Source organism: Squalius cephalus (genome assembly GCF_949319135.1).
Source record: "Squalius cephalus genome assembly, chromosome: 10".
Lineage (NCBI taxonomy): Eukaryota > Metazoa > Chordata > Actinopteri > Cypriniformes > Leuciscidae > Squalius > Squalius cephalus.
Genome location: NC_137131.1, coordinates 16077805 through 16093546, shown reverse-complemented (window position 1 = coordinate 16093546; position 15742 = coordinate 16077805). Strand labels below are relative to the sequence as shown.

Below are 15742 nucleotides of genomic sequence, written 5' to 3'. Positions count from 1 at the left end.
CACTAACCCAACACAGATCAGCCTTCTGCCACAGGCATTGCAGCCTTTGTGTCTCATCTCCGAGTACGTTCTGCGTTAGGATAAAAACTAAGAGAGAAATCTATATGTTTCGGTTCGTACAACAGTTGGAAAACTTATAATGTGGCTCAGGGAAGAGATGTAAAGTACGGTGTTCATCCACTTGTTGATTGAATGACTCGCGGTTAGCTGACTAGCTCCACCGGCACACACACACACACTCACCACAGGACTGGAAGAACACAACCTTCACTATGAACAGCGAAACTCGTATGACTAATCAGTATTTCTGGTTAACGACTTGAATCCGGACGGTTGCGTTATCGACAGTCAGTGAGGATTTTTGTATTATTATTTTAGGAAATAACGTTAACGTTACTTGATTTTGATGGCGATACAAACTTAAACTGAATCATTTGGCTAATGCTAACATAAAGAGAGAGGTCAGATAAACCATAAACAAACAAGACTTAACATTTCTGTTATCGCGCTTCGTTTCAGAAATTAAAACAAAACTAATTTGTATTAGTTTGGAAGTTTGTTTTGTGAATTTACACTACACTTAATTAAATAACGCTCTTAAATGATGTCTTGACTAGAGGAGGAAACAACGCAACAAAGTATCCAGAGACGTCCATGTGATGTTCTTGTGGATTAACATTAACAGCTGCTGTTGTTGTGGAAGACTGTGGGATTTTGACTTTGGGAATTGATACATCCACATTTGCATTCAAGTAGCCTACAAAAGACTGCCATATTCTGTTGGTTGAGAGACAGGTTGCGTATGAAATGGACACGGTCAACCAATACTCCGGCTTTCCTGAAGGAGACCACAGGATATTTTACAGTTCAGAAAGATCTGGGAGTTTTGATGAACATCACGGTGATGGTGAGGGATGGAAAGTGGTGGATGTGACACTCTCTGGGGGAGCACCATGGGGTTTTACCCTTAGAGGTGGATTGGAGCACAGAGAACCTCTTCTTATAACCAAGGTAAGTCATCCGTCGTCTACAGTGACCTCAGGACTGTTGATCTAAATTTGCCATTATTATTGTTGTTTGTTTGTTTGAGAGAGAGAGGGACACCTCTGTAACTTTCAAGTAGTGTCAAAAAAGCATTAGTTACCTGAGAAAATAGTTGTAAGCTATATCAATTGTAATTGTTAGCCTATATATAAATTAAATATAGGCTAATATTTTAACTTCTTATATTTCAATGAAAGTAGGTAGCATTATTTGTATTCTAGATTATTAAGTGTTAAACTGTATTTCTAACATTCATATTCCTCCTGTAATATGATTATTATTTTTTTACATCAATTTTATAGCATATTAGGAGTAGGATGTCGTCGATTATGTTTAGTCTGGTGAGCTGGAATTGTTCTGCGATTTTCGCCGAGCGTTGGTGGTATAGTGGTTAGCATAGCTGCCTTCCAAGCAGTTGACCCGGGTTCGATTCCCGGCCAACGCAAGAATCCTTTTCTTCTGGAAGTTTTAGTCTCTTGGAGTCACACAGTTCTCACAAGAAAGCAACATGCAAAGAAAGAAAGTTCATTTTTTTTAAAATGGGCTAAGCAATTTCTTTCTTTGTCCAGGCAATACGACAGCATGTCAGCCGATAATGCATAATATAATGTCTAACCTTTCATTCTCAAATCGTCTGAACCATCAAAATGCAGTCACTTTGTAGAGAAACAGACAATTTTTAAATTGATTTATCATAGAGCACCAGAACAGTGTATCTTAATCTGGTCTTCAACCGTGGACCCTTAGGGTTTGTACACCTATTAGTCTATAAATCTGTTCTTTGTTATTTGACAGTACCAGAGTTTATGTCATGAGACATCATGAGACCTCATAGAAAGTGCTATTTAAAGTAAAGAGAGTGCACTTGTTTGTTTTGGACAAATATTTTGAGCTTTATGTTGTCAGAATTTAAAGGAAAACCAAAACCGAACCCATTGCTGAGGCTGAGGTTTTCAAACTGATCATGTTTGGTCAAATCAGATCATCCATGTACCACATAGTCTCCATCTTTCAAAGTCATAGAAACTATTTTTGGAGGAAGTCTATCATGCTTGGCAAGGCTGCATTTATTTGATCAAAAATACTGTTATAACCACAATATTGTGAAATGTTACAATTTACTCTTAAATAATTTATATATTTTTATATATTTTAAAATGTATTGATGATGTAATGTGATGGCAAAGTTGAATTTTTAGCAGCCATTACGCCAGTCTTCAGTGTCACATGATCCTTCAGAAATCATTCCAATATGCTGATTAGGTTCTTAAGAAGCATTTCTTATTATATTAATGTTGAAAACAGTTATTCTGCTTAATATTTTTGTGGAAACTGATACATTTTTCTCTTTGAATACAAAATTAAAAAGCATTAAAAACAGCATTTATTTGAAATATAATTTTACAACGTGAAAGTCTTTACTGTCACATTTGAGAGCGTAGGCTAAGTGCTGTATAGACATGGCCAAAAGTTTTGGCAGTGACATTTTGTGAAGTTTGATGCTTCAGTTGTTGTGGTGTTGATTCGAGTTGTTTCTTGGTTATTGCACAGACTGATTAGATGTATTTTAAATAATTGCAAAAAGCTTCATTGGCCAAAATCTTTAACACAAAAACCCAAATTTCACTGTTTTTTGGCACTGGCACAAGATGACCAGCTAACATAATTTCACTAATCATATCATCAGCACATGGGAAAGTGTGAACAAGTACTAGTCAAGTGAAATCACACTATCATTCTGATTGGATTATAAGACTGATTGCTATAATTGGAGGGAAGAAGTGTGTTCTTGTGTTAGCAATGAGAGACATTTACTAGATCATCAAGAACTTCAAGGAGAGAGGTACAGCTGCTTCAGGATGGCCCAGAGTGTCCAGCATGACCATCTCCTCCTTAGGAGTCATGTCAAAATGACTTGAGCGGCCTGGTGTCGAGAAGGGCAGCGAAGAAGACACTTCACTGAAATTCTGCAGGAAATACAATTGGATTGTAGAAGACTAGTGCAAAAGCTAGTTTCTCTGATGAAGAGTCTGTTTGGTACATCTACCCTTGGTTTCACAAACCAGGCTTAAGACTAGTCCCAGATTAAAATACATGTTTGAGCTGTTTTAACTGAACGCAACTTGAACTGACATATCTTAAAATGTCACTGCCATTGTTTTGTCTCAAGATGCACACCAGTAAGGTTTTTTTTATTTTTTTTTACATAAATGTCCTAATTGAACTAAGGCATAATCCTTGCTTAATTTAAGCCCTGTCTATGAAACCAGGCCCTAGAAAATCAGTTGTCCAGAGAATAAAAGGTCAATGCTACCTTGAGTGCTGTGTCATGCCGTGAATCATCCTGAGACTATTCATGTGGTCAAAAAGGTTGCTTTTTATCCAAGGGAGTGAGCTCTCTCACAATTATGCCCGAAAACACTGCCGTGGATAAATAATAGAGAGGTTTGCAGAGGTTATGGAAAGGGTCAACAACACTGTAAATATGGACTTTTTGCACATATTCAATGTTTTTGCCAATAAAAGCTATGAAAACATAAAATGCATATCATGGTTTTCCAGTATAAATAATCTACTAATACTGAAGCAGCACATTTGCAAAAACACAGTTTTCTATATTGTGATTCCTTGAAAGGGTCTCCATTGTTCAACAACAATTGCATTTTAGAATGTAGCGTCTATTAATGTGTGTATTTTGTAGTTTAAAGTTCCATACATATAAGGTATGGCTGTGGAAATGGCACTTTGGTCTCTTTTGCAGTGTGTTTTTTTTAAAACACATTTTGAACAGTGACCGAAACTTTTTTTGTGTGCTTTTCTGGTTACTTATCAACTCTGAAGGACCTTGCAGATAAAATTGGAAAGAATTCTGGTTTCTCTTACTTTCAGCGTATATTGCATGTGTATGTTCTCCATTAAGTGCATGTCTTTCGTTTTTATTTTTAGCCAATTTTAGCTCACAGATTAGCTATAAAGAATGTTAAATAAGGGAGAATGTGACAGTTTCTAAAACTCTGGTGACCACCCTACATTCAATAGTTTTGATGTGCATGTGACTTTCAGAAGTAAATTCCTGCCATTGCTGGGGTCTTTAAGGAGCTAAAACTTTAAGTTAGGTCAGTTCGTGGAAGCCTTTGATTTGTTAGCACAGTCTTTCAGAAGATGGTTTAAAGATTGAGTGGATCTGTGGTTTTTCACATCTCTGGACAGTTATTCATCAAGAAGCATTTCTGTGAGCTCTGCAGACCCCGTCACACTTCAGAAATTGGTAAGAGCGGTTAATAATGTACTGAAGCTTTTTACCCCCCTCATTGATGCTCTTAAAGTCTTGTTGTTTTTACTGGATCGTAAAATGGCAAATCTTGCCATAAATTAACCTTTGCACCTGTTTTTCGAGATTAAGGCCTGGTTGTCTTTGTTTTCATCAAGGTTTCTTTTCATTGATTCATGACATTATAGTCAAGGTGTGTTTCTTACAGATAGATAGATAGATAGATAGATAGATAGATAGATCCATTATTCTGTTGATGCAGGAAATGTCATATCTAAAGATGAAGACAACCCAGAACCATTAGTTGGCAAACCACTCACCTGTATCCATTTATTTTGGTTTCCAAAGCTTGACTGTCATCATATTGCAACATTTGTAGTGAGTTCATTTTTATTCTTGGCATATTGGTGTTTTTGACCTTGCTGTTCTCCCACTTGTGATGGAAAAGTACATACTTTGAGAATGTATGTATACTTTGAGAATGAAGACAGCACCTGTATTGAGACACAACATATGGCCATAAAATTGTCTTGGTTAGCATTGAGAGACATTCTTTGCTACCTAAGCTCATAGCTTGCTTTCTTAAGCATCTTTATCTTTTATAAATCTCATCTTTTATGGTGCAAGAGGTTGTGGTTACTACTAGCTATTGAATAAAAAAAAAAAACGGTTGGCTTACTATTTTGAATGTTCAGTTTTCATATATTATTTAGGATGGATGGTATGCAAATTGAGATTTCTGTGATTGCCATCTACTGTACATTTCAGAGATATTGTTTCTTATTGTACTGGTCTTTTGAAATTAGACATTTAGTTGTCATGGTCTGGATTTAATTTAGGCATACATCAAGTGACAGAGTAAATAATGAGAAAATTATTTGTTGACAAGTGTTAAGAAAGAAGATATGTTTTATGAGAAATTTATTACGCCTCGAAAGGGAAAAAGCAAAACATAAAGATTGTAAGCAAGGGACTGCTACAGAAGATAAAATAAGCAGCGGTAATAGACTGCAGGTTAAGTGGCAGTATTTACAGTGTTTAATTCACTTGATTTTCTTTGCTCGCTCTGTTTTTCAGTGGATTGTCTCACTACTTTTCTCTGAGATTCCTAAGGCAAACTGGCAGTGCCAGGAACAGCACTGGAATGTTGAAGCTTTGCTTGATTATCCAAATGTACTGAATTATCTTTGACAGCCTGAAGCCTGTTGGACTTGCATGATACAGCATCTGGGATGAATTTAGATAGGATTATAGGAACCTGGGCTTCTTTGTGAAGGATGAGAGCATTATGGTCTTACTAAATTCCTAAAATAATTCCTCCGCACAAAGTGAGGTCATTGTAACCTGTTTGGCGACAGGCTATCTGTATATTTGTGAGTCTGTCTGTCTGTATGTGTGTGTATATGTATAAACTAGGGCTGAACGATATTTTTTTTTTAACCAAGCTCTTTATCTTCTGTATTATTTAACAAAAACAAGCAATAAATCATTGTATAGTAGTGGTGAGAATCTTTATGGCACCTCAAGATCTGATCTGATTCCAAAACTATTCTTGATCTACTTATTTTTCTTATTAATTAATCTTATTAAAAAAACTTTTTTTTTTATTATTTAATTATGTAATTATAAGTACTTTTTAAAAATAATTACATATTAAAAAAAAAAATTTTTTAAAACGATTGCATGTTAAGAATTTTTAATATATAAACTAATATAGCTTTAAAACATAAAAGCCTGAAATAATAACAAAAAAATATATATATTACAAGCAAAAAATGAAGAGTGCTTTCAGTATTTAAGAATATGGCTGAACGTTTCCCATTCAAGAGCTGTGAGTGATTTTTACTGTTGTTGGATTATTCTGCACACTTAAAGCGTAACATCAAGCAAAGCATGCGTTTTCTACAGCGCATATCCTGTGCAATGAAGCTTGCGAATGTCCTTGTAATTCGCTTCAACCTTTCCGAACTTTATGAAAGATTATTTTATGGTTCGAGTGGTGTGTGTGTGAGCGAGTTGGAATGGGAAGCAAGCAAGCAGAATACGGGTGTTTCTAAAACACACGCAGCGTCATCGTGCACCTGAGGTTAAAAACTATGTTCAGAATCGATCCAGAATCATTGGAGAGAGAATCTTTTCTCCCACCCCCCTTGTTTGACCAACACAATATTAGATTAAACATAAAGGCCCGGTTTCACAGACAGGGTTTAGATTAAGCTAGGATTAGGCCTTAGTTCAATTAGGACATTCAAGTAGCTTTTATAAATGTTCCTTAGGAAAAAACATTACTGGTGTGCATCTTGAGACAAAACAATGGCAGTGACATATTTTAAGATATGTCAGTGCAAGTTGCTTTCAGTTAAAACAGCTCAAACATGCATTTTAGTCTGGGACTATCTTAAGCCGTGTCTGTGAAACTAGGGGAAACCGTTCTTTCCTGTAGGCCAGGCCTATATGCGTAACGTGCCAAGTTGATGCTTCTTCTGCAGACTGCTTTACTCTCGTGTGTCACGTGACCAGACTGTAATCGCAGCCTTTGCGGTTAAAAAATCTAATTATATCATATTGCGATATTATTGCAAATGCAATTAATCGTTCAGCCCTAGTAGTTCTGGCGTGAACGCACAAGCTGGTTGTTTTGGTTAAAGTAACCAAACTGTAAAAGGTGGCTGCTGTGTCAGTTGCGATGCTCGGTGCGTGGAGGTATGAAAATAGTTGACAGGCAGGTAGGACATCGTATCATTGCATCCGTTCCAAATTGGACGAATATTTTATGGTCCTACGCCTACAGTCAGTACATATAAATACATTTAGACCACTTAACTTAGTGATTGCTATCAGGATGTGAAGAGACTTTCAACCAGCATTACAAAAGAACAAATCGCCTACCCTGCCTTTAAAGCAGCTGGTGCCACACCAGATACTGACTGCTACATTTGATATTGACATATATATATATATATATATATATATTATTCATATATATTTTTTCTGAATAATGCTAGTGTGTTGTGGATAATTGCCAGACTGTTGCTTTGAAGTTGCTAAGGTGTTAAGTAGTTTTTAGTCCATTGTCATGCAGTTGTTAGGGTCAAGAAAGTGCAAAAAATCCCTCTTTTTGCCTGTTTTATTGATTGCAAACTCTTATAAACACGCCTGTTTGTTTTAACCATATTTGTCCATCCATAAGGTGAAAGACGGCTGCAGGAAGCAGCTTTATTTAAACCAAGTATTTATACTGAAAAATAGGACGAATTAAAATTCCCCTCATTCCTCTCATACTGCTTATTTGCCAAAGGTCTTCATCGCATTTATTTTAAATCCTCACTTTCAATAAACTCTAATAATCCTGTTTTACACTGCATGCATTCTCTGTGTTGCGTTTCACACACTGCCCGTGTTTGTTTTTCATTTATGCATTCTTGCAATGCACACAGACCCTAAAAGGGCTGCCATTTAATGAACGCTGGTAAACCTATTTGCGGACAATATGATTCATCAGTTCAATCAGTTCAGGATTCAACCCCGACCCGTTGTGAGCAAATTTGATGCGGACGGCTCTTCACCTTGCATACTGAAAGCCATCAGAAAAAAAAGTCTGTTGATGATAGTCTTTTTGTTTTTTGTTTTACAGTAATTACTTCACTTGAGGAGTGGCAGGAACGAGTCGAATTTAGACAAGCTTTCATCAGTATTTATTTCAAGAGAGCTTGACTTTTAACTCGGCAATACATGTCTGTTCATGTTCAGAGTAAGAAGTATCAGGAAAGAGTATTTAGCCTCACTTTACATGTTTTGAAGTATCTCATGACCTTTGCTCTTATCTTTTCTGAACACTTGCTCAAAACAAACACACACATGCGCACGCATCCATTGTTTAGAGGGCTCCAAACTGCCAAAGGCTGCTGTGGAAATAATGGTGTTTGTTTAAAGAAACACACCACTTTGTGTAGGCTGTCCTTAGATATGGAGTCGACAGCCATTTGTGGTCTGAAGGGAAGAGCACAACAGTTGTCAGACTTTATAAGCAGCCTTGAATCTGGAAGCATTTTCCCATTCCCATGCAAGCACAATTTAAATAAGATATTCATACATTTAAGACAGCTTTTTTAATATGACAGGAGTATTTGCAAGAGTGCAGAATTCAGTGAGCTTGCACTTTAGAGATTGACAGCCTTAGTGATTATAAAGGGAGTGCTCTTCTCTTGCTTTGTTTATTACCCATTCACAGTCTGAATACAAGTTTAGTTTTTCATGCTGTTAAGTACACTAAAGTTGATTGACAGCCACATTTATATACACAATTGAATCAGAAACTGATGATTGACGGTGATAACCAATGGACGGGACAAAATGTACTTAATTCAACAGTTTTTGCTGAAATTTAATTATCACGATAAATGTCAAATCTTTATTTCTTTCAGGTTTTAAAGGGGTGGTATAATGCCCTTTTCAAAATATGTAAAATAAGTCTTTGATGTCCCCAGAGTGTGTATGTGAAGTTGTAGCTCAAAATACCCCACAGATATTTTTATATAGCATGTTAAAATTGTCACTTTTTGAAGGTGAGCAAAAACGCACTGTTTTCGTGTGTGTCCCTTTAAATGCAAATGAGCTGCTGCTCCCAGCACAGGGGGCGGAGCTACAACAGCTTGCACTCACACAGACATGCACTGAATATTTCAAAAACTTTTAGCCTTTTATGTTCAGACCGAAGTCAGAAAGATTGAGAGAGTCAAGAAGAAGTGGCAACATGTAGACAGCATTTCTGAATGGTTAGTTGATGAATTTATGTAGCTTATGTGTAGTTATCTTCTAGTCATTGATTAGCATATTTTGTCTTGATAATCTATAAATCGTGTTCCGGGGGCAGGGTTTATGTAAATTTTAGGGTTGGTGATGTCACTAACCCGGGAGGAAGCTTGTGTAGTCCCTACCAGCCGTTTGTTGTAGTCCTTAAAAAGCAATTTCTTTAAAAGAAAAGATCTTCCTTTTCTTTGAACTTTGAGCGTTATAACTTTGCAGATGTTGTTTATGCTCAAACAGCAACATTACACACTACAACTAAAGTCAGAAAAGTGAATCATGATCAACCACCCCTTTAAGGCATGTTTTTCCTCTTGAGTGAAAGTTTCAGAAACCAGATGGTTAACTGTGATTTTAACATCAGAAAATGACAAACACTTGCCAAACAGGCAAACATTTCACAAATTATTATTACATGTATTCTCGCTTAGAAATGCTCATTTGACAATAGCTTGAGTATAATACAAATTCACAAAAACTGCTATAGCTTAATAACAAAAAATACTGTAATTCTAATCCCATTACTCCTTTAATACATTTAATTTCTACAATAATAATATAATCAAATTCTATATGAATATCCCACATTTCTGCCACAATCCCATGGTTTCAATTAGTATTACTACAGTAAATCGTAGTAGCTAAATATTGCCGACTTGTGGATCAAAAAGCCTTGTAACTGTATCTTTGTGGTTCAAAGTTTCTCCTGATTTCTGCATTGTTGTTGAGAATGTCAGCGCTGAGAATGTCACATCGCTGTTTAGTTGTCGCGTGATCGAGATGAGCAGCGAGTAAATGCATTTGCTCTAAGCTTACACTGTGGTGTGTTTCGAGCTGAGCTGATAAATGTTCCGTGTGTTCAAACAAGCAGCTTTTAGCATGTTTGCCGTTTAATACGCAACAGTGGCATCAGTGTAATGGTCTGCTACATGAGTGCGCAGCATTATTAATATAGGGCATAAACATTACATTGAACACTTATCAAACTTTTGTTTTATATTGAGAAAAACTATATTGCGATAATTATCGTTATTGTTTTATCACCCCGCCCTACTGAGAACTGCAGAATTTCACTGGTATTGGTTCTGACTTAAATGTTAGTATTGTGACAACCCTAGTTATAAGTATAAAATATATCAATATTTTTTAAGTTCATTGCAATTTATTCAATCATATATATATATATATATATATATATATATACACACTCACCTAAAGGATTATTAGGAACACCATACTAATACTGTGTTTGACCCCCTTTCGCCTTCAGAACTGCCTTAATTCTACGTGGCATTGATTCAACAAGGTGCTGAAAGCATTCTTTAGAAATGTTGGCCCATATTGATAGGATAGCATCTTGCAGTTGATGGAGATTTGTGGGATGCACATCCAGGGCACGAAGCTCCCGTTCCACCACATCCCAAAGATGCTCTATTGGGTTGAGATCTGGTGACTGTGGGGGCCATTTTAGTACAGTGAACTCATTGTCATGTTCAAGAAACCAATTTGAAATGATTCGAGCTTTGTGACATGGGGCATTATCCTGCTGGAAGTAGCCATCAGAGGATGGGTACATGGTGGTCATAAAGGGATGGACATGGTCAGAAACAATGCTCAGGTAGGCCGTGGCATTTAAACAATGCCCAATTGGCACTAAGGGGCCTAAAGTGTGCCAAGAAAACATCTCCCACACCATTACACCACCACCACCAGCCTGCACAGTGGTAACAAGGCATGATGGATCCATGTTCTCATTCTGTTTATGCCAAATTCTGACTCTACCATCTGAATGTCTCAACAGAAATCGAGACTCATCAGACCAGGCAACATTTTTCCAGTCTTCAACTGTCCAATTTTGGTGAGCTTGTGCAAATTGTAGCCTCTTTTTCCTATTTGTAGTGGAGATGAGTGGTACCCGGTGGGGTCTTCTGCTGTTGTAGCCCATCCGCCTCAAGGTTGTGCGTGTTGTGGCTTCACAAATGCTTTGCTGCATACCTCGGTTGTAACGAGTGGTTATTTCAGTCAAAGTTGCTCTTCTATCAGCTTGAATCAGTCGGCCCATTCTCCTCTGACCTCTAGCATCAACAAGGCATTTTTGCCCACAGGACTGCCTCATACTGGATGTTTTTCCCTTTTCACACCATTCTTTGTAAACCCTAGAAATGGTTGTGCGTGAAAATCCCAGTAACTGAGCAGATTGTGAAATACTCAGACCGGCCCGTCTGGCACCAACAACCATGCCACGCTCAAAATTGCTTAAATCACCTTTCTTTCCCATTCTGACATTCAGTTTGGAGTTCAGGAGATTGTCTTGACCAGGACCACACCCCTAAATGCATTGAAGCAACTGCCATGTGATTGGTTGATTAGATAATTGCATTTATGAGAAATTGAACAGGTGTTCCTAATAATCCTTTAGGTGAGTGTGTGTATATATATATATATATATATATATATATACAGTGAGGAAAATAAGTATTTGAACACCCTGCTATTTTGCTATTAAGTTCTCCCACTTGGAAATCATGGAGGGGTCTGAAATTGTCATCGTAGGTGCATGTCCACTGTGAGAGACATAATCTAAAAAAGAAAATCCAGAAATCACAATATATGATTTTTTTTAACTATTTATTTGTATGATACAGCTGCAAATAAGTATTTGAACACCTGTCTATCAGCTAGAATTCTGACCCTCAAAGACCTGTTAGTCTGCCTTTAAAATGTCCACCTCCACTCCATTTATTATCCTAAATCAGATGCACCTGTTTGAGGTCGTTAGCTGCATAAAGACACCTGTCCACCCCATACAATCAGTAAAAATCCAACTACTAACATGGCCAAGTCCAAAGAGCTGTCCAAAGACACTAGAGACAAAATTGTAGACCTCCACAAGGCTGGAAAGGGCTACGGGGAAATTGCCAAGCAGCTTGGTGAAAAAAGGTCCACTGTTGGAGCAATCATTAGAAAATGGAAGAAGCTAAACATGACTGTCAATCTCCTTCGGACTGGGGCTCCATGCAAGATCTCACCTCGTGGGGTCTCAATGATCCTAAGAAAGGTGAGAAATCAGCCCAGAACTACACGGGAGGAGCTGGTCAATGACCTGAAAAGAGCTGGGACCACCGTTTCCAAGGTTACTGTTGGTAATACACTAAGACGTCATGGTTTGAAATCATGCATGGCACGGAAGGTTCCCCTGCTTAAACCAGCACATGTCAAGGCCCGTCTTAAGTTTGCCAATGACCATTTGGATGATCCAGAGGAGTCATGGGAGAAAGTCATGTGGTCAGATGAGACCAAAATATAACTTTTTGGTCATAATTCCACTAAACGTGTTTGGAGGAAGAAGAATGATGAGTACCATCCCAAGAACACCATTCCTACTGTGAAGCATGGGGGTGGTAGCATCATGCTTTGGGGGTGTTTTTCTGCACATGGGACAGGGTGACTGCACTGTATTAAGAAGAGGATGACCGGGGCCATGTATTGCGAGATTTTGGGGAACAACCTCCTTCCCTCAGTTAGAGCATTGAAGATGGGTCGAGGCTGGGTCTTCCAACATGACAATGACCCGAAGCACACAGCCAGGATAACCAAGGAGTGGCTCTGTAAGAAGCATATCAAGGTTCTGGCGTGGCCTAGCCAGTCTCCAGACCTAAACCCAATAGAGAATTTTTGGAGGGAGCTCAAACTCGGTGTTTCTCAGCTACAGCCCAGAAACCTGACTGATCTAGAGAAGATCTGTGTGGAGGAGTGGGCCAAAATCCCTCCTGCAGTGTGTGCAAACCTGGTGAAAAACTACAGGAAACGTTTGACCTCTGTAATTGCAAACAAAGGCTACTGTACCAAATATTAACATTGATTTTCTCAGGTGTTCAAGTTGTTTAAGTTTGTAAGGAGACTCGATATTCACAGTTGTTTATGGGAGTGTGCGGTCACTGCGGAACGCTTTTGCTGTGATTTCCTGTTTTTACAATAATTGCAGTTTCTCTGATTGGTGGATCTCTCTACAGTATTATGGGTAGGGTAGTCCTTCACAGAGAATTGAATAAAAAATATAAAATAAATAAATAACATTATGTTCTACAGAAGTATAAGCCATTTATTAACAACCTCAGAGCTCATAGTATCTTTTTTTACATCCATTACCCTACACTGTGTTTTAAAACAAATCATGGTCTTTTAATTTTGCTTTAGTGGAGTACCAATATAAAAATTCTGTCTAGTACTGATAAGCCGATAATTCTTTTCATGTTATATCTAAAAAACGATAAATGGCTGAGATCAAAATTCAATACTATTTTGTTTAAATAAATTAAACACAAAACACTAAAACTAAAATATAAAAAAAAAATGCTTGAGGTGAATTTAATTAATATATTAAATAACATGTCTGTACCGAATCGCTATATTTTGCATCCCTACTATGAATCTTTTGATACTTTAAACACACAAGGGGTTGTCCATACTCTTGAATCACACTCATTAACGCTCTTTAGGAGTATGGATGTTGGCTATCGTAGGCCTCTCGATACATGGAATGTGATTGCAGAAAACTTTTTTGGAAATCTTTTTTATTTTATTTTTTATTTTATTGCCTGGAGGGGAAAGAATTTAGCATTCCTAATGCTAAGCCACAAGGAGCTCATGCTCTTTTGGTTTTGCTAGGATACAATGTTCATTCAAAAGAGCTTAATGTTGTATCTGGAGTTGCCTCAAATTCTTTAGTGTACGATCAAGTTCAGCAGAAACAACAACAAAAGACATTAGTCATATTATTGTTCTGTACAAGCAGAGTCCTGTTATATGGTATTCTACGTACTCTTATTGTCAAGATTGACAATGGCACCATTGTGGAGAGGTGATGTCTCTCAAATGAACATTTGTTCTTTGAAAATTGTGTGTGTGTGTGTGTGTGCTCGTGCGTGCGTGTGTATGTTTACCTGGTATGCCTTACAATATAGGGACTAAATATCCCCTCAAGGATGGTAATACCAGATAGAACAGACATTTTTTTTTATCCCCATGAGGAAAACGGCTTATAAATCATACGAAATGAAGGTTTTTTTGAAAATGTAAAAATGCAGAAAGTGTTCTGTGATGGGTAGATTTAGGGGTATGGTTAGGGTCAGGGGATTAACTATACAGTTTGTACAGTGTAAAAATCATTGTCTATATGTGTGTGTTGTGTGCGTGTGTGTTGGGCTCAGCAGGATAGTCAGTAGCTGTAAAACTCAGTGCTCTGTCAGCATAGAGCACAGGACACTAGTCAGCAGAACTCCCTCATTCTTCTGAGCCACATCCTTCCCTCACCCCATCCCGTGCTCCAGACCCCTTGCAGAGACTGCCAGGTCATGGAGTTTGTTTCAAGCCCTTGAAAAATTACTTAGAAATGCCACCTGGTTGTTGGAGCTGTAGTGGTGTGGCTATCACATGGCACAGTGGTGCCAATACCATGGTATTTAGATAGTGGCGTATTTAGGGGCGGCAGTGGCTCAGTGGTTCATGTAGATTGTCTACAAACCGGAAGGTTGGTGGTTCAATCCCCGGTTCCACCTGACCAAGTGTCGAGGTGTCCTTGAGCAAGACACCTAACCCCAGCTGCTCCCGACGAGCTGGATCGCCTTGCATGGCTGACACCGCCGTCGGTGTATGAATGAGTGAGTGAATGGGTGAATGTGAGGCAATATTGTAAAGCGCTTTGGTGGCCATTGGGTCTGTGAAAGCGCTATATAAATGCAGTCCATTTACCATTTACCATAGTACTTAGATATTGCAAAGAATACTATGATACATGTCAGAAAAGGGAGTTTGTAGGTTCAAACTGTGTCAGCTTGGGTTTCCTCCAGGTACTCTGGTTTCCCCCATAGTCCAAAGACATGCATGATACTGTAGGTGAATTGGAGAGACAGAAAAACTTCCTGTAGGTATGAGTGAGAGTGTGTATGCGAGTGTGTCCTGTGTGAGCCTTGCAATGGACTAGCCCACAGTCCAGCTTGTTTTCCCACCGGCTGCCCAAGATGCCTGGATAGGCACCAGCCTTCTTTACTACAATCCACCAAAATAAAAGTAACTTGAGGAAATTGTCTATTACTATTGTAATTATTACCATTATGATTATTATGATTATTATTATTATTATTATTATTATTAAGTAATATCCTAAGATATTTTTCATCCATGTTTTAATTTATACAGTATATAGCTGTGAGCAAAATATTAGTAGTGACATAAATGTTGTGTTTTACAAAGTTTGCTGCTTCAGAATTTGTAGGTTATTTTTTTCACATGTTTCTATGGTAGACTGGAAAACAATGGTATCATAAGATTTTAATATATGCAAAGAGTCCATATTTACAGTGTTGACCCGTCTTCTCTGCAATTTGCTCTGGCATGCTATCAGCTTATGGGCCAAATGCTGACTGATTAGTGTTCGGAGTTGATCACAATTTGTGGACTTCTGCTTGTTCATTTGCCTTTTGAGGAATTGACCCTAGGTTCTCTATGGGATTAAGATCCAGGGAGTTACCTAGCCACAGATCCAAAATTTAAATGTAATGACCTCCGAGCCACTTATCACTCTTGCCTTGTGAAACGGTGCCCGGATCATCACCAAATTGC

General features: G+C 37.9%; 1 protein-coding gene across 3 annotated transcripts in view; it reads left to right on the top strand.

The window, feature by feature from the left end:
- Positions 1 to 15742, top strand: part of shroom2a (shroom family member 2a) — a 50696-nt gene continuing 34954 nt past the window's right edge. For all 3 annotated transcript variants that reach the window (XM_079884245.1, XM_079884244.1, XM_079884243.1), the window contains exon 1: positions 1 to 1011. In XM_079884245.1, the coding sequence (XP_079740371.1) occupies positions 808 to 1011 (204 nt within the window). In that variant the 5' untranslated portion in view covers positions 1 to 807. The remainder of the gene's footprint in view (positions 1012 to 15742) is intronic.